The 20,416-nt window shown below is 40.1% G+C and overlaps 1 protein-coding gene and 1 long non-coding RNA gene across 2 annotated transcripts in view; one reads left to right on the top strand and one right to left on the bottom strand.

Moving 5' to 3' along the window:
* The window catches only part of LOC122664567, a 21,672-nt gene extending 15,916 nt beyond the window's left edge, over window positions 1-5,756 (top strand). The window contains exon 3 of the long non-coding RNA XR_006333354.1: window positions 5,680-5,756. This is a non-coding gene — a long non-coding RNA (uncharacterized LOC122664567). The remainder of the gene's footprint in view (window positions 1-5,679) is intronic.
* The window catches only part of LOC122664564 (protein TRIGALACTOSYLDIACYLGLYCEROL 4, chloroplastic), a 26,987-nt gene extending 6,571 nt beyond the window's left edge, over window positions 1-20,416 (bottom strand). Inside the window, exons 1-3 of the mRNA XM_043860437.1 lie at window positions 20,044-20,416; window positions 14,278-14,527; window positions 8,838-9,219 (exon numbers count right to left, since the gene is read on the bottom strand). Coding sequence (XP_043716372.1) covers window positions 8,838-9,219; window positions 14,278-14,527; window positions 20,044-20,315 — 904 coding nt within the window. The 5' untranslated portion in view covers window positions 20,316-20,416. The remainder of the gene's footprint in view (window positions 1-8,837; window positions 9,220-14,277; window positions 14,528-20,043) is intronic.

The raw sequence follows: 20,416 nt of genomic DNA, 5'->3' as shown, positions 1-20,416 counted from the left end.
ATTCTGTCTCCTATGAATCATATCTTTTCCTTATCATGCCTTTGTTTCTTGTTTAGAATTTGCACCAAACACCCTATTTCTAATTTTGTCTCCTATGAATCATATCTTTTCCTATCATGCCTTTGTTTCTTCTTTGTCCTCTATGTCTATTCCACAGGACTGGAAAGAAGCAATCACCAACCCTAAGTAGAAGAATGCTATGGTAGAGGAAATGCAGGCCTTGAGAAGAATGATACTTGAGAGCTTGTTCCTCATCTTGAAGGGAAGAAATCAGTAGGTGTAAAATGGGTACACTGTAAAACAAAAGGCTGATGGAACCATTGAGAGATACAAGGCAAGGCTGGTTGCCAAAAGCTTACCCAGATCTATGGCATCGACTATTAAGACACATTTGCTCTTGTTGCAAAAATAAATTCTGTTCAAGCATTGCTATCTTGTGCAGCAAATCTTGGATGGAATCTCCAACAGCTGGATGTTGAAAATGTTTTCCTTAAAGGTGATCTCAAAGAAGAGGTGTACATGGATAATTCTCCAGGCTTTGCATCATCATCTATAGCTGGTAAGGTGTGCCGTTTACGTAAATCCCTCTATGGTCTTAAATAGTCACCTTGGGTTTGGTTTGGTAGTTTCTAGAAGGCTATGCAACAGTTTGGGTACAAGCAAAGCCATGTTGATCACACCTTGTTTTGTCAAACACAAGGATGGAAAGGTTACTGCCCTTATCGTCTATGTTGATAATATAGTGATAACAAACAATGACGATGCAAAAATCTGTGTGTTAAAAAAGCAGTTGGATACAGAGTTCAAGACCAAGGATTTAGGACCTCTCATATACTTCCTCGGGATTGAAGTAGCCTGGTCTAACAAGAGTATTTTCATTTCCCAAAGAAAGTATGTCCTAGACCTTCTCAGTGAGACAAGTATGCTTGGTTGTAAACCTGCTGATTCTCCTATTGAAGTTAATCACCAACTCAGCTGCAAAGGAGGAGATTCGGTACATAAGGAGAGCTATCAACATCTCGTAAGAAGATTGATATACCTCTCCCATACTCGGATAGATATTGCTTATGACCCACAGACTTTTGACCTTGAGGTCGTATAACGAATTCTGAGGTATTTGAAATCAACACCAGGAAATGGCATTTTATTTTCCAACAATAGCCATCTGAAATTGGAATCCTTTACCGATGCTGACTGCGCTGGTTCAATTGATGATTCTACTTTAAAATATTGCACATTCCTTGGAGAGAATCTAGTTACCTAGCAAAGCAAGAAGCAACCAGTGGTATCCAGATCTAATTTAGTGCGGAAGCTGACTATTGAGCTATGACACAAGGTGTATGTGAGTTTATCTAGCTCAAAGTATTACTTGGCGATCAGGGAGTGACAGTTGAAAAACCTATGAGGCTCTACTGTGATAACAAGGCAGCAATCAATATAGCCCATAACCCAGTTTAGCATGAACAAACCAAGCATATTGAATTGACAGACACTTCATCAAGGAGAAACTTGAACAAGGCACAATCTGCATCCCGTTTGTCACCTCCGAGAACCAATTAGCTGATGTATTCACGAAGGATTTGACTTCTAAGTCATTCCATCCTATTGTATTCAAGTTGGGCATGAGAGATATTTATGCACCAACTTGAGAGGGAGTGCTAAGAATAAAGAGTTGACTAGACTATGTCTAGGTTCATCGTATCTGTATGTTAGGATAAGGCATGTGACTCAGCCTTAGCTAACATACCTTATTTGTATTTGCCATCCTCTCTATAAATAAACAACAGCCTCGGACATTCAAGACAAGCCAAACTGCCAAATCATTCTCTGGGTCTTCTCTTCTCAACTGGTTCTAAACTGGTTGATACCCCAATGGATCCTCATAAAAAAAACTTGGAGTTTGTGACGATAAGCACTTTGCATACAAGCATCAACATAGAATATGGATTGGGAAACTCATCAATCTTATTTTAAGTAGGCCTAACATATCGTTTGCAGTTGGTGTTATTGTTGTAATATGGATCTATGGGTAGAATTTTCTTAGGGTTTTCTCTAGTGTTGCGCTAAGGGCATTATTGTACTTGTACCTCATATCATTCTATTATAAAGAAAGTTGGCTGGTGTCTCATAGACACAAGTCACAATTCCTCAAAAATCTTCATGGTATATCCACCTTGGGATCAAAACCCTAATGCCACAGTGAAGTCGCCAAAAACCTAGTGCCGCCACCCTCTCTCTCTCTCTCTCTCTCTCTCTCACTCTCACATGGAAGAAGAACTCGCGAGATCTCGATTTTTTCCATGGTCGAGACGAGATGTATGCCGAGTTAAAAAATTACAATATCTCGGGTGAAATCTCGGTCAAGTCGAGATCTCGAGATCTCGACCCGACCCAGATTTCGACCCTTTTTGCCTTTAAAAGTTCCAGAACTAAACAGAACTCGCGAGTTCTCTATTTAGTACCAGATTTCAACCATTTTTCTCCCCTGTGAGCAGTTGCTGCTTCATTTTGCACCTGGATTTCAACATGCAACCTTTTGGAGACTACATTCAGCTACAAAACTGAAGGATTTGCATCATATTTGTGATTCTTCACCCCAAATTTGAACCTGGATTTCAGTCGTGGCATTCATCTCAGCCTCATCATGATTATGATTATGGCCAAGAGAGCACTGGTTCCGAATATAGTGGCTATGGTCAGTTTGGGGCCTTTGGGCAGTCAACACTTGAGTTCGACAATCAAAGCACTGGGTCAAGTTTTGTGGACATATTCCCAGTCCCAAACCAGCCACACCCATACATGCCTTAGTATGACAGTAGCAATGGATCTCACGCCTCATGGCAACGGCTCCTCTATACCCTAAGATATGGGACTTGGCATATGTTGATGACAACACTTATATGAATTCTGTGGCAAACTATATGCAATACTACAACATCAGTATGACATAGGAAGAATATGTGGACCGACTCGTTCTAAATGAGTGAATGCATCACATTTTATGGGATGATAGATCATAGATGTAATATGTTAAACAGATTGATGTATTCTACACTTTAACATTTCTAATGCTTATTTAAGTTGACTTACATTAATTGACTGCTTTGATTGCTTTCTATTACTAAATTATGTGTAATAGTAGGGTATTTTAATAAGTTGTCCCCCACCAACCTAGGGTCCGAAGTGAAACTCCTGTTTGGACTTTGTTTTTGCAAAATCTGATAGTGTCATTGTGTTTAAATGGCCTAAAAGAGGCTAAGTACCAAATTCCAGACCCAAACCAGGTCTAAAACCCACCGAAACCAGCCTTCGAGTTGGAAAAAAAAAAATTACCTGAACTCGCTTGAGATCTCCTAAGATCTCGAGCCAACTCGGAATTTTGGCAGGTTGAAACCTGTACTCGAGACAAGTTCTCGTTCCTTGCTCTCTCACCCCTCTCTCTCGCCTTTCTCTCCTTCTTGCCTATTTAATGCTCTTCGGCTTATATCTGTATGGCTTGAGAGCCCTAGTTCGTGTATATGAGATCGTTGTAAAGACCACTTGCTGCTACATGTTCTAGAGATTTCTCTACCTATGACATTTTCTGGGATTAGTAGTCATGTTTGACTTAACCACTACATCAACTGGATTCGATGGAGCGAGTCGTGGGACTTATAGTTATTTTCCTTCGCTCCTTGCTAGCTCCATCAAATTGGATGGGAGCAATTAGCTGATGTGATCTCGTTCCTGTTTCCTATATATCTATTCCAGAGGGTTTGCTGGGTTTACAGGTGAAACTGAGAAACCTACTGCTGCTGATCACTCTCAAAGGAAATGGAGTTCAAACAACGCCCTGGTAAAGTCTTTTCTTCTCAATGCTATGCACCCGAATATTGCAAGGGGTTATCTACTGATGGATACTGTTTCCAAGATCTAGAAAGCAGCCAAAGATACCTATTCCCAGGTGGGAAATGATGCACAAGTTAATGAGTTGAGGAAGAAAATTCATGAAACCAAGCAGAAGGAGATGACTCTATCTTAGTATTACTCGAAGTTGCGTGGGATATGGCAGGAGTTAGATTTTTATGAGGACTTCCAAGCTTCTTGTTCCATAGATGCCACGAACTCCAAGAAAAGGGAAGACAAGCTCAGGGTGTGTGATTTTTTGGCTGGTTTAAATGTGGAGGTTGATTAAATTCGAGCTCATGTTCTCAGTCGTGATCCCTTTCCAACCCTGGAGCAATCATATTCCTTTGTTTAGATGGAAGATAGCCGTTGTGTTGCGATGTTGTAGCCCATATCTCAGGAGAGATCAACTCTTTATACAGGTTCTGGTTCTGGTTCTCAACCTAAAGGAGGTTCTACCTGTTTTGGTGACCATCCCACTACTGATAGGGAACTGGTCAAGTGTGCCTACTGTGGGAAGGAACGTCACACTAAGGAAACTTGCTGGAAACTCTATGGTCGTCCCACTACATCTCGTGGCCGTGGTAGTGGTTGCTCCACTCCTGCAGTCCTGCTCATTCAGGTTCTGCCCATCACACTGAGACGACTAACATTGCACCGATGGGATCTTCTTTATCTCAGGATGAGCTTCTACTTCTTAGGCATCTTATAATAAAATTGGAGCCCTCGACATCTTCTTCACCATCTACTGCCTCCGCTGCCACAGTTCCTGATACTCCGGTTCCTGCACTCTCTGCCTCCAATTTTTGGTGGTCATTGTGCCTTAGTTGTATCCAAACTTTGGATAATAGACATAGGGGCCACTTATCATATGACCGGGTACCATTTTTTCCAGTACTCTCCATGTTCAGGTAAAGATAGAGTTAGAGTTGCAGATGGCTCCCTCTCTACTGTTTTAGGGAAGGAGTCTATTTGATGCTCTCCTCTGTTATCATCCACCTTCCCGCCGTGGCATGGTTAGCATGGATGTGATCTTTCATGAGTCTGAAGCTTATTACTATCCCTCAACACCTCTTCAGGGGGAGAACAACATTATTAGGGAAGATGTGTCGATAGTTTCTCCACTTGATGGACCAATATTTCAAGAGCAAGAGAATGAATCTATTCAAGGGGAGTCTACACAGCCTCAATCACAATTTCAGGGGAGTCTATATCATCTCCTAAGCCTCTACATGTTTATGTGTGTGTTCGGAACAAGCAAATTGATACCACCACTGCAACTGTGCCTACTCTACCCAGTCAACCGCCTTCCTCTGATCCAGGATCCATAGTTCCAACCATTCCATCAGGTGAGTCTCTTTCCCTTAGTGATCAAATTGATCCTTCCCTTGATTTACCCATTGCTGTTCGGAAAGGTAAACAAACTTGCACTCAACATCCTATTTCTCATGGTGTGTCTTATGATTCCCTTTCTCCATCCTATCGTGTTTTTGTGTCTTCTCTGTCCTCTGTTCCAATTCATCAGAATTGGCAAGAGGCTCTAGCAGACCCATGATGGAAAGATGCTATGAATGAAGAAATGAGGGCCCTTGGAAAAAATGACACATGTGAATTAGTCTCTCTTCCTCGAGATAAGAAAACTATAGGTTGCAAATGAGTTTCACAATTAAATAGAAAAGGGATGGCATATGGATCGTTACAAGGCTAGGCTTGCTACAAAGGGCTTTACCCAGACATATGAGATTGATTATTAGGAGACCTTCGCTCCAGTTGCGAAGATGAACACTATTCCAGTTATTCTTTCATGTGTTGTTAATTTGGGATGAAAACTACAACAACTTGATGTCAAGATTACATTTCTGCATGGTGAACTTGAGGAGGTGCATATGGAAATTCTTCCTAGCTTCTCTAACAAAGGCACTTAAGGAAAAGTATACAAGCTGAAACGGGCATATGGGTCGAAGCAATCACCCAAGGCTTGGTTTGGCTGTCTTCATAAGGCTATGGTATCTGCTGGGTATAAACAAAGTAACGTTGATCACACATTATTTATCTAAATCAGATTATCACATTATGGTTCTCATTGGCTATGTTGATGGCATTGTTGTCTCTGGAAGTGACCCTACATAGATATCTAATCTTAAGTCTTATTTAGGAAAGGAATTTGAGATTAAAGACTTGGGATCTCTACGTTACTTTCTTGGTATCGAGGTTGCCCGCTCATCAAAAGGTATCTTTCTCTCTCAATAAAAATACACTCTTGATCTATTATCTGAGACTGGAATGCTTGGGTGTAAGCCTGTAGATACACCCCCTTGAAGCTAATGCCCATCTTAGAAATAAAGAGGGGGAACCAGTCGACAAGGGCAGATATCAAAGATTGGTAGGCAGGTTGATTTATCTCTCTCATACTCGTCTGGACATAGCCTATGATGAGAGTTTAGTTAGTCAGTACATGCACGATCCCTATTCTACTCATATGGAGGCAGTATTTTGCATCTTGCATTACTTGAAGTCTGGTCTAGGAAAAGGGGTTCTCTTCTCTCCTCATGATCACATGTGTGTTTGAACTTTGAAGCCTTTACAGATGCAGACTAGGCTGGTTCTCCTGATGATATGAGGTTGACTTTAGGGTACTGTACTTATGTTGATGGGAATCTTGTTACTTGGCATGACAAGAAATAAGCTGTGGTTACTAGATCAAGTATTGAAGCAGAATTTCGTGCTACAGGTCATGGTATTTGTGGGTTGTTATGGCTCAGAGTCTTCTTCAATAGCTCAGTGTCTTTGTCCAACTTCATATGATGTTTTATTGTGATAGTAAATCGGCTATTAGCATTGCTCATAATCTAGTTCAGCATGATAGGATGAAGCACGTGGAGATTGACCGCCACTTCATCAAGGAAAAACTCAAACAGGGTGTAATCTGTATACCATTTGTTAAATCTAGTAATCAGTTGGCTGATGTGTTTACTAATGGTCTTAGTTGTAAAGGTTTTCATCCTATTGTGTGCAAGATGGGCATGTATGATATTTATGCACCAACTTGAGGGGGAGTGTTGTAATATGGGTATAAGGGTAGAACTGTCCTTAGGGTTTTCTCTAGTGTTGCCCTAGGGGCATTATTGTACTTGTACCTCATATCATTCTATTATAAATAAAGCTGGCTGGTGTCTCATAGACACAAGTCACAATTCCCCAAAAACTTCAGTTATGAACCAGTTTATGAAGAAGCTCAAGAGGCTTACTGAGAGGCAGCATGTTGTATTTTGAGATATCTTAAGGGTGCTCTGAAAAAAGAAACTCATTCATAAACCTCATAACCATATCGATCTTGTTAGTTACTCGGATGCTAACTGGGAAATTGATGAAGGTGATAGGAGGTCGACCACTGGTTACTATACATTTGTTGGTGGTAATATTGTTACTGAAGAATACAAACTACAGTGGTGAGGCCTAGTACTGAAGTCGAGTACAGAGCCATGGCTCTTAATGCAACTGAATTAATGTGGTCAAATTTAGTTATTTAAGAGCTCAATTTTCCAGTCAACAAGCCTATTGACACGTATTGTGATAATCAAGCAACTATCAACAATGCTGGTAATCCTATCTTTCATGAATGAACTAAGCATATTGAGCTGACTGTCATTTTGTGAGAGATGCTATAATGCCGAAGTTGATTTCCACTCTGTTTGTCAGTTATACCAATCAACTTGGTGATTTGTTTACCAAAGCTTTATTTTGAAATGTGTTTTTTCAAGGTTGTTCCAAGTTGGGAATGGAGACATTTATGCTCCAGCTTGAGGGGGAGTGTTAAAGTTATACCGCAGAAGGTGTTTTGTAATGGTTCTTATGTTTCAGGAACATATAGGTAATTACTCATATGTTGAGCAGTTTCTTGTCATTAGCTACATTATTATGATTATAAATATATCTTAAAGCTGTCGATTAGGGTAACACAACTCCCTAATCAACCGCTCTTGTTTTTTCCCTCTATTTTCTTCTCTTCTCCTTCTTCCTCTTCTTGATCTGCGCGGGTATTGGTTATTACTTATATGAATTCTGTCACAAGATCCATGTTTGCTATGAACTTTAAAAACCTTGCTAGGGCATCTGATGAGAAAAAGAGCACCCAATGTAGATGAACATTATGAAAAACGAATTAATCTATTTTCTTAATTGAGCAAAATTTCATATAGAAAGTAAGAAATAAATAACTGATCTACGACTGAACATTTAAAATCGAATTTACAGAATGTTAACAAGCTATTCTGAGTGGTATGCGATTGCTGGCAAGTGGAAGCAGGTGATCCAGATAATCCTAAAGACTTACAAAGTCCCAAGATTCATGATTTCTAGCTTTACAGTTTGTCCAATGGAAGTATCATCTTCCACCAAGTAACGAGAAAAAATTAGAAAAAAAAACATCAAATCAAGTCTGATAACTGAACTGAAAAGCCAAGTCACATTCAAATACAACCTGATACCAGTCGGTTTAAAAAGAAAAAAGGTTAGATTTCATCAAGACTCATGACTCAGGACTCAGAAAATTCAGGCTCAAGCATCTCGAAAGTTTCATTAAGCTATACAAGCAGATGACATGGCAGAAAGGGAAAAAAATTCAGGAAAAAATGGTCTGATATGCTACTATGCTGTCAACAACTTGAAAGTCTCAATACGACAAACAAGTAAAATAAATTATAAATGGACAATCAATGTCATTAGTCGCATCCTATCATAGAATTAAGAAAAAAAACCACAGGAAACATAATAGACCCCCCTCCCAATACCATACATAAAATCTGATACACACTTTAGCAAACAATTTTATAAGAGAAAAAGGGAAGAAAAGCAGATAAAAGAGGATTGGTAAAGTTGACCATTTTCTATGATATATTGAAATCCCACAATAGTAATATCTCATCTAACAAAATCAAGGCAAACCACATTACCAATAATTCCAGATATTGCTGCATGAGGTTCTCTCAGACGTACATCATATGATGGCCGATAAAAGAAACCCTTGTCTGTCTTTACCATCATATCCTTTTTTGTCTCCTTTTTTCTCCAGATATCCTTGCTCTTTTCATATGAAAAGGCAGCTTTTGCACATAATCCAGGCATTAGAGCTACAGGAGGGTCACCAATTGTGCCGTTGACAGCCTGGGGATGGCCACTATTTTTGTGTATACTGAAACGGTACCTCAAACCAGATTCAGAGACAAGGGATGACAAATCTAAGGAGATTGATTCAGGTACATCCCAGTATCCTCCATTCCGGTCGATGAAGAGCTCAGGCCATGCTGCTTCCATAGTAACATCATGATGAGGAAGCTGCAAATATGCAAGAAGTGTTACCTAAGGTACTCTCAAGCAAATTCATGGGAGTACAAAATAGAAGTTAAGGCAGTCAATAAAGAATTTCTAAGAACAAGAACATTGTCGCATAAGGAACAGCTTTGCAATTCAGATGCAAAAAAAATTGTCTTAGTTTAGAGTTTAGACACATAATGGTGAAATCCGAGGTTCCAAAACCCGGTTCGGATCGCTTATGGGCCCACCTGAACTAATATCAAGTTATCAACTCACTCAAGCAAATTAGTGGCACGACTGTAAATAATCTGAATTCAAAGTCTTTAAGGAAGAGTAAACAGAATCAGTGGCAATTCTGTAAATTTCAGAACAGGCAAGGACCTTTCTTGAATGAGCAAACAGTAGTTTGGACAAATCTGGAATTAAAATTAAAGATAAAGGCAATTCTAGTAACAGAATCAGATTGGTGACAACTTAAAGTAAAAGTTCAGAAAGCAGGGGCTTATGTACAAATTTGTAAAGTAAGACCCTGTTAAATATTAGCAAGCGACCTTTTTCTTCCTTTCGATAAGGAAGAGGGAGGTGGTACATCCAGAACTGGTCTCAAGCAATCAAACCCAGCCAAATCATCTCTGAAGGATTAAAAACTCCAAAGGTAAGTTACTAACCCACTCTTCTGAAATTTAATACACAGTTAAGTGATTAAAGTGCCGTTATGTCCACACTCCACAGTAGTGGTCTGAACTCTGAAGTAGTCACTGGCGGAAGGAGAACCAGATCCTGGTAGCAGTTTGGTTCTCAAAAACAGAGAGCACTTTGAGGCCTGGCCTTCTAGGGTTCAGATCACCGAAGGAAGGAGGGTTTATGGCCCAATTAAGATCAAACCGACTTCCCACTGGTGAGTTTGAAACAAACTTTGGGATTGGTACTACCGCCAGTGGCAGAATAGGGATGGATTCATAGTTCAAAAACTTGTCGAGATCTCGACCTGGTCAAGAAGAAACTGCAAACGAAATATCAAACCTGCAATGTTACGATCGAGTTTTCCGAGATTTCGGTCGAGTTTTCCAAGATTTCAATCGCATTTTCCGAGATCTCGACAAGGGTGTCTATTACATATGTATTGTTCACTATACTTGGGTTGGGTGTCTATGTAATATGCATTGTTCACTGTACTTTGTAGTTTCTACTTTAAGTCTTTAGCTATTTCTTAAGTAATTATTGAATATTATGTTTCTTCATCTATTATTTCATAATTTACTTGCCAATTACGTCTCATAGCACTCAAGCAATGTGTAGAATAAGCAATATTACATAAGAGTTCGACGTTTACTGTCAACCTAGGGTGCAAATCCAAAACACCAAATTAGGTGTTTTTTTTTTACAATTTGAAGATTTAAATATGTTTAATAAGCCTAAAACAAGCTGCCCCAAAAGTTTCGGAGCCCACCGAAACATCAAACTTGTACCCAAAAAAAGAAAACATACAGTCTCGCCGATTTCAGTTGTCTCGACCAGGTCAAGACACCGAAACGATACGAGATTTTGAACTACGGGTGGTTTGGAGCAGTAAAACGGCAGGGTAGAAAAGCTTGGGAAGAAGAAACGGGGAGAGAAGAGAGGTCGCACCAAATAGGAGATAGAGAAAGAAACAGAAGTAACGAAGGAAAGAAGAACCACGGCAAGAAAGCCCACACACCCCAAACTCAAATCACTGTTACAATTCATTCAATTTAAGGTTCCCAGGTTGACACTGAGAGGGGGTGAATTAGTGCTAAATAAAAATCTTTTTTTTTTTTTTTTTTTTGTCATAGTACTATTGTTATCAATTAACACCACCGGCCAGAGCACTCCGTAATTACCGGCTACAGTTCGCATGCACCATCACCTTCAACCAAAGAGGTCAGGCTTACCAAGGGTTGCATGTCCATCCTGCAAAAACCACAGCACTCCAAATCCACAAATAGACAATACAAAGACGATATACATGGTTCGGCAGTGTGCTGACTGGATCAAGGTTTAGTGGCAATATATTTGTATTGAGATTCTATGGCTACATCTGAAGATGATGACTTTATAATTAATCTAGCCCAAGTGGTAGAATGTTAGATTTTTCCAATGTCGATATGTAGGCATGATTAATTATCGAGTCAGTCATTGATGGGAATCAAAATACATGGGCTGACATGGCTTGCTACTTGTTATTCTTGAGTTGGGCCAAACCGGTCCATTGTGGAAATGGGTTAGGGTTTGGGAGTATTATAAATACTTTTGGTGAGAGTCCCTGCAGTCACTTTTCTCTTTTCTCTTTTGTCCACAAGAAAGAGAGCTTTACGGGAGATTTGGAGACTGTAGAAGATTCCCATCACAGTTATCCAAGTTTGGTCATGGATTCACAACCGTTCTTCATCAAGATACCTAGGTTCAAGGTACATATCGTTTCTCCCGTATTCTTTATTCAATCATGGTCTAGTTTATTGTATGAAACTTGTGTAGGGATTCATGAAAACCCAAGGAGATTCCAACAAAGTATACAAGTGAGACTGGATATATAACATTCTCAGAGTACCAGTCCCAACACAGCATGATAAAATTTCTTTTGGAACAACAATACCATGGCCCACCCTTCGGGTAGATCCCCCAGGCCCATGTAAGATCCTGCAACCCACATGGACCAGGAAAGTTTGAGGCCCATGAGAATCATGGATCTTCATGCGGATGGCCCCAAAAGGGGAAGAACAGTCAAACTCAGGACCTCCGCTTCCTGAGATGTCGTACCTTGCCAATTGAGCCACCCTTGGGGTTACAGCATGATAATCCTGCATTCTACTACTGGAAAATAATTCTTAAGCTTTCATATGCTTTCCCAGCTTTGATACCGACAAATTAGTTTCTCCAACAGAAAGGAAGACAATACTGTAAATTGAAGATAGCTATCTAATTACCCAAAGCTAGGAACCAATAGCCCACAATGACCTAGAACAACAGTCAATCAATAACCCTAATTAATAACAACCAACAACCTTGGTTTAGGGTGATCAGATCTGGTTGCAACTCTGGTCACAAGGCATTTAAGATATATGGAATGGCTTGCCAAAATTAGAAGTGAATCCAAAAGTTAGATTGGAAGATATCAAGGAGTTATGAAAATAGAATGTGGCTAAAATTTAGAAACTTAAGTGAAAACAAAAATAGAAAGTGGAGAATGACTTAGTAAATAAGGAAACAAAATAATAAGAAGAAATAGAAATATAAACTACAAGGAAAATAGAAACTAGAGCATTTAAGTTGTTGCTGCAGGTCACCACAAGGGAAAACAAAGAATTGCTGCTACTAAGGATTCGGGGAACTGATATGGTGGTTGTCCCTGCACTAGAATGAATTCTGAAACTGAGAACAAGGCAACAAGGACCCAGTGAACAGAACAGCAAGTCAAAATCTGAACAGGAAAGGGAGACAAAACTGATATGCACAGGATGCAGGAAATGGAGAAATCTTACCTTTAATGGAGGAGGAGGAAGAAGAAGAAGATAGAAGATAAAAGATACAAGGAGGACATAAACTAGGCTTCCCACCTAGAACTGACTAGCATCTCACCAGTCCAACATGGCATCCCGCCACCCACTGCATCTCACAGCAACGGGTTCTGAGTCTCACAGAAATCAGCAAGCATAAGCAAACAAACTGTTCAATTTTTTTGGGGTAGTGTGATCCCCTACTCTTTATTTATAACTTCAATGAAATAACCAAAATAGGAAACTCCCATGTGTGGAAAGAGGAATCACTTACAACCTAAGTTTTCCACAAAATAAAAACTCTTCTAGAACTTAACAAAATAGAAACTAAGCCTGGACTCTAGCATATCTATTTAACCCTTCAAGAAACAATACTAAAATAAAGAATAAGAAAAGGGCATACCCAGTGCATGAGGCTCCCACTACTGCAGGGTCTGGGAGGGGCATATATCCCGGTGCACTAATCCGTAAAGAAACTAACACTAATCCCGTATAGGCCTTAAATCCTTAATATTTGGGCTTATAAAACTGGCCCATTGAGGGCAGGCCTTGGTGCAACGGTAAAGGTTGCTCCATTGTGACCAAGTGGTCACAGGTTTGAGTCTGGAAACAGCCTATCTGCGAAAGCAGGGGTAAGGCTGCATACATTATGACCCTCCCCAGACCCCGCAGCGGCAGGAGCCTCGTGCATTGGGTACGCCCTTTTTTTTTTTTATAGAATTGGCCCATTAGAACTGAAAACCCAAAAATACTAAGCTCATTCCCATTGGACACCCAAAATGAAACATATTGGTCCATTCATGGTCCAATCCAAGAATCCCAAAGATAGTGTCAGTGGGACAAACAAATTTAAAAAGTCAAGCACACCAGACCAAACTTGATGCTGCATTGGACATCTAATATTATTTCACATAAAAGAGATGCAATTTACATTTTATCAGGCTCATATAGTCTCATTTTAATACAGCAAAAAAACATTGAGACAGCTAATACACAAAAAGAATCATATAAATAATATAATGTTTAATTTAATTAATTAAAATATATTTTTTATAATTAATATTTAGTTAGTTATCCAGAATTATTTTTGGGTTTGTGTGTGTTTTGACGCCTGGATACAATACAGAAACGGCCAAATCTTCATGAAAGCACCCGTTCTACACATCTCCATCAATCTGGGCATCCAAATTAGGCCATCCCTGAACAGATACTACCAAACTCAAAACGATGATGCTTGCTCCCCAATCAAGATCCTTCTAATCAAATTAAGTTAGCTGCTTACATTTTCTTCTATCCACTCGGCTGAGGGCTCAGTTTGGTCTCTGGGACTTGGCCAACAAGGCTTGGTAAAAATTTGGAATGACCTAGCAGGTTGAGCATGTCTGCTTTGCAGATATTATCACTTAAAGAAGCTAGCTCAGGTTTTCAAACAGGATTGTAATGCCTAATCATGATTCAAGGAAAGCAACTGAAAGGAAGAAGAGGAACATGGCTAAGTGTTTTTTGTAAAATATCTCAATACAAAATAATATTGAAAAATAAGAGTGATGGACGGCAATCTTGCCTTGTGAAAAAGCATTGCTTTATAGCAGCGTCTCTTTCTCTCACCATGTTTTTCTGTGCTTAAAAGTAAGGATGTCTCTGGGGCAAGAGAAAGCTGTGAGCACAAACCAATTGCATAGAGTGACTTGTCCAAGAAATGCTTGGCTATATCTTTAAATGTAGACAGTTCCAGCTCTTCAGCACCCACCACTTCTGCTTTAATGGAAGAGAACAGTTTCTTCGGACGAAATTGCCCAATTAATCCAAGCCACCTACACCATACAAAGTGCATTTATAATATTAATCAGTAAGGCAATAATTTCAGAACATATGGCTAACTGAAGCGTGCATTTATAATATTAATCAGTAAGGCAATAATTTGGTAACATATGGCTAACTGAAGCATCCCTGCCGTCAATCAGATATATAACATGCCCCCAAACTTTAAAAAACTTCAACATATCTTCTGTATCTTCTTTAGCAGTTCTGCAGAACTTTGCGACTGCTGCAGACGAAAATTTCCAGCAGAAACAACTTAATAACAGAAAAACAATGATTCATGAAATATACCCTGAACCAAACAAAGTTTAAATTACGTGAGAAGGTCGAAACAGATTTGATGCAGGGTTTGAGTAATAAAAACATGATGTTCACATTGTTTATTTTGAGTATAACGAAAGAATAATAATGCCAAAGTCAAATTTCAAGAATAGGCTGAAGAGGCTGAATAGGCTGAAAAAAATAAGGGGAATAAAATAAAATTCAAGTCACATAATTTGATACAACCAGGAAGAAAACATACAGAAAAACAAGAAAACCAGTTCCCTCGTCCAGGAGAATCCCTCAACACTGCTGCGTAAACTTCAAACTCAATAAACTTCAGATGTCCTTCCCTCCTGTTACAGGTTTCATTACATAGCACCTTCAAAGAGAAACTTCCGTAACTGAGTCCTAAAAACACTCCGCAACACCTATCTGCATGCACGACTCAAACCAACATGACTGACTTTACTGACAACACCACTAAAAACATAGTGAAATTATTCAATATATAAACATAATATACAAACAGAGAATAAATTACTATGATTCGTATCATTTCTGTCCCTCTTGAAATCAACCTTGTCCTCAAGGTTGAAAATCGGGGTGTTTGTCTTTCAACTTGTACCATGTCTCCCATGGTGCATCACTGGGCTTGCATTGGACCACTGCACAAGCACCTCTGTGGTAGCTCTGTTTTGCTTCTTCACCATCCTTCTATCCAACACTGCTATTGGCACCACTCGCATTTTTCCTTCTTCACTCATTGGAGGCAGACATCCTTGCAAAGGAACACCCTGTCCAAACTTCTTCTTAAGGTTGGATACATAGAATGCTGGGAATTCGAGCTCCCTCAGATAACTGAAGCTTGTAAGCCCCAGTCCTATCCTTTATAAAATCCAAAAATTGACATAATACCTCAAGGCAAGTTTCACAGAGGCTCGAAAAGCTACAGTGGTTTAGTGGTATGGTCGAAGACGGAGGTAGACCCAGTCCCCAACTTGAAACTCATGTTTAGTTCGATGGAGATCAGCTAGCTGCTTCATTCTATACTGTGCTTGGCGTAGGTTCTCCTTCAATATCTGAATAGCAGCAGTCCTGTCCAGTAGTCGCTGCTTTACAGCTGCAACATTGGTTCCCCATGGAGTGCACAATGACACAGTAAGTGGTGGCTGTCCATAAACAGCCTCTTAGTGGCTGTGAAAGGTCATCTACTTGCTGGAGAAACTATTCCTACACCTAATGATACTTATTCTCGCCTTTAATGTGTTGCTGCAAAGCCTGATTCCTCCTCCAGCAATAGTTCTGCCTTTACTTCCAGTCATGAACATGGTAGAGGCCGTGGTTCAGGGGGAGGTCATACATCTGGTGGGTGTGATTCTGGAGGACAGCAGATAGATCGCTCCTCACGGCAGTGTACTTATTGTGGCAAGCCTAATCACACTGTTTAGACTTGTTGGGCCAAGCATGGCAAGCCAGAGTGGCACAAACCAGCTAGCCAATCATGCAGTGTTAGACGGCGCTACTGATACAGTATCGTCCAGTGATGCCAAGTCAAGTTCTTCATCAGGTGGTCCATCTGCTAGCTCTTTATTACGTGATGACATCAACCAGTTATTACGACGTTTACAGACTCATGAGATATCCACAAGTACATCTACTGGGGCTTCTACATTTGCTGCTACTTTAGCCCATGCAAGTGCACCTGCTCTCTTTACTACCACTTCTATTCTTTGGATCATTGATTCTGAGGCTTCTACTCATATAACTGGTAAGTCTTCTATTTTCACCTCGTTTTCCGTAATACCTGCTAATGGCACTCCTACACCGGTTTCCAGTCATGGTATAGTATTACCCACCTCTTCTATCATTCTTTCCTCTATGTTGCATGTTCCTCAATTTCCTTTAATCTTTCTCTCTATTAGTCAGTTAACTAAAACATTAAACTGCTCAGCAACTTTCTTTCCTTCTTATTGTGTATTTCAGGAACTCCACACGAGGAAGACGATTGGTGGAAGGCGTGAAGAAGGTGGACGGTACTACCTCTACGGTGTTGCTCCTGCTACCTCTGTTGCTGCTGCTAATACTGCTGGTGATGTAACACCTTTCCAATGGCATTGTCAGTTAGGTCACTTGTCTATGTCTAGGTTAAAAGTCTTGTTCCCTCATTTTAAGTTTGTGTCCAGTCTAGAGTGTGAGGCCTGCAAGTTGGAAAAGCATCATCGTGCTACTATTCCTTCTTGTCATGTGTGTCGTAGTTCTTTATTTTCTTTAGTCCATTCTGATGTGTGGGGTTCGTGTCGGGTTAAAATAGGCATGGTTTTATGTACTTTGTGACATTTGTGGACGATCACTCTTATCTTACCTGGTTGTACCTTTTGAAGGATCGTTTAAAGTTTTTAACTTTGTTTAAGAATTTTTATAATGAAATAAAAACCCAATTTGACACTTCTATTAAGATTTTTCGTTCTGATAATGCCTTGGAATATGTTCAAAATGAAATTTGTGATTTTTGTACTACACATGGGATGATTCATCAGACTAGCTGTTCCCATACCCCATAACAAAATGAAGTAGTGGAACGCAAAAATAGACATTTGTTAGACGTAACTCGTGGTATTATTTTGCATATGCATATTCCAAAGCATTTTTTGTGTGAAAGTGTTCTGACTGCTTGCTATTTGATTAACTGTACCTCGTGCTATTATTTTTGCATATCTCCGTTTTCTATTGTTTTTCCTCATTTACCGTCTTTTCCCTCGACACCTGGCCCACCTCGCGTGTTTGGGTGTGTCTATTTTGTTCATAATTTACATTCCCATCATGATAAGTTGTCTTTGTGGTCCACTAAATGTATTTTTCTAGGGTAACCTCATACACAAAAAGGCTACAAGTGCTATGACCTGGTTACCTAGAAATACTTTATTAGTGCCGATGTGTCCTTCTTTGAAGGCACTTCATTCTTCTTGTCCCAGGGATCCTCCTCTAGCAACGAGTAGACTTCTCCTGGCAATCCTCCCATTCCCTCTCTTATTCCTATTTCGGATGACACCAATACCAAGGTATGCTAGCGACGGTGCAACCCGTTGAGGCTTCTACTGCTCCAGCTGACTCACAACCTGTGTTGCCTTCTTCCTCGGGTGGAGCTTAGATTCCTTCTGTTTCTGATGATTTACTAGTCGCCCTTCGTATAGGCACACGTTCATGTACTCAGAAATCTATGGTTGTGTATCCTATTGATAATTTTATTTCCTCGTCTCATCTTCCATCTTCTATTCATAATTTTGCATTATCTCTATCCACCCATACTATTCCCAAACATGATACGGAAGCTCTCTGTCTTCCTGGATGGAAAGCTGCCATGGATGTCGAAATGGATGCTCTTTTGACTTGTAATACCTGGAGCTTGTTAGATCTCCCTCCTAGTAAGGACTTGGTGAAGTGTCATTGGGTGTATACCGTTAAGTACCATCCTGATGCCTCTGTTGAACCGCTGAAAGCTCGTCTTGTTGGCAAAGAATAAACTCAGATTTATAGGGCCGATTACTTTGAGACGTTCTCCTCTGTTGCAGATTGAATTTTGTTCGTTTGATTATGGCCCTTGTTTCAGTTAGACATAAAAAATTTCTTCCTTTATGGTGACCTGCAAGAAGAAGTGTATATGAAACAAACCCCAGGGTATGTTGCTCAGGGGGAGAATAATAGTCGTGTTGCAGGTTACATAAGGCTATTTATGGTCTTGAGCAGTCTCCTAGGGTATGGTTTGAGAAATTCAATGCTCCTATCACAGCCTATGGTTTTTCTCAGTGTTATTCGGACCACTTTGTTTTTGTTAGTCGCCAAGGAGACAAGGTGATTGTTTTGATCGTTTATGTATATGATATATTTCTGGCAATGATGTAGTTGGGATCATTGAGGTAAAAGGGTACTTACAACAACATTTTCAAACCAAGGATTTGGGTCAACTTCACTACTTTCTTGGTATAGAAGTTGTTAGAAGCAAAAAAAAGTGTTAGCCTATCTCAAAGGAAGTATGTCTTGGATCTCCTATCAGATACCGGTATGCTTGCGTCAAAGCCAGTTGGCATTCCTCTGGACCCTCATCAAAAGTTTGGCGTTGATGATGGCGAACCTCTTAAGGATGTGCATCAATACAAAAGCTTGATTGGCATGTTGATATATCTTACTGTCACTAGACGTGATATATCTTTTGCAGTTGGTGTTCTCAGCCAGTTTATGCAATCTCCTCAGAAGCTCATTGGGATGCAGTTGTTTTGATTCTTTGGTAATTGAAGGGCCCCTGGTAAAACCACATTTCTCGACCCAATAAGCATATGGAGTTAGTTGCTTTTTCTGAAGCTGATTGGGCTGGTTTTGCCAGTGATCATCATTCTACAACCAATTATTGTGCTTTTGTTAGAGGTAATCTAGTTATGTGGCGGAGTAAGAAAACTATTTCCAAGTCTAGTGCTGAGGTGGAGTACAAAGTGATGGCTCATCATGCTGCAAAGTTGATGTGGCTTCATTACTTATAGAGATGGGTTTCACTATGCCTACTCCTATGAAGATGTATTGTGACAACCAAGCTGCTATCTATATTGCCAATAATCCGGTCTTTCACGAAAGGACCAAGCATAGAGAGGTGGATTGTCCTTTTGTTCGAGATGTAGTCTTAAAGAAGTTTATCGGATGTCTCTACCACAGCTCAGTTGGCTGACATGTTTACAAAGTCTTTATTTGCTCCTACTTTTCGCACTTCTTATAAAAAGTTGAGCATGGGTGATGTATATGCTCCAACTTGAGGAGTGTTGAGTTTCTGGGGGTATTTCTGTATTTTACACTCTCTTGATTAATTTGGAGGTTATATATATTTTGAGGAAGATGCCTGCGGCTAGGTAACATAACTTGCAGCAGGTAACCTCCTCCCCTTGGCTGCTGTCTCGATCTCTCTCTCTCTCCTCTCCTCTTCTTCTCTAATCTGGTTGCAGGATCCTGGACTTCTAACATAGACAAATACATATTTCTAGTATCATCTTCTATACTGAGATAAACCATGAGACCAATAAGTTGATTCCAAATCTCGCTATTAACCTCTTGGCTTCAATAAACAAAATTCCATCTCGAAACATCAAATTCTAACAAAAATCTCCAATCAATCAATTAAAAATAAACTGATAAAGCAAAAGGACAAAGTAAGGGAACGGCTATGAAAGAACTCGAGATTTAGAGAGTGAAACTCGATTCCTACCAGTTCGAAGTGACGGGTCTGAGCAGCATTTTCTGAAGAGAGAAGGACCCGAGCTCTTTCTGAGAAGTTGGAGAATAAGAAGGGATGATACCAAGTGGAAAACCATTTCCCAAGAGGGAGAGCTGCTGAGCTCGAATTGCTCGGCTGGCTCTGGAACCATCGAGCGGAAAGGGCTCACCAGGCACTAGACGGACCGTTCCATCAAGGGCTTGTGGACTGGAAATGTTGGTGTCCCAGAAAGCAGAGTCCATTGCCAATCTCATATTCGCCATTTTTCTCCTCTACTTTTCCTTCTCCTGTTTTTCCTTCCCTATCTGTCCTTGGTTCTATACTATTCAAAGTGTGTGTGTGGGTTTTGCCTCTGGCTCTGATC

This window comes from Telopea speciosissima, chromosome 6 (assembly GCF_018873765.1).
Source record: "Telopea speciosissima isolate NSW1024214 ecotype Mountain lineage chromosome 6, Tspe_v1, whole genome shotgun sequence".
In the NCBI taxonomy this organism is placed as follows: domain Eukaryota; kingdom Viridiplantae; phylum Streptophyta; class Magnoliopsida; order Proteales; family Proteaceae; genus Telopea; species Telopea speciosissima.
Note: the sequence above shows the minus strand (reverse complement) of the source record. Positions and strands in the feature narration are given on the sequence as shown.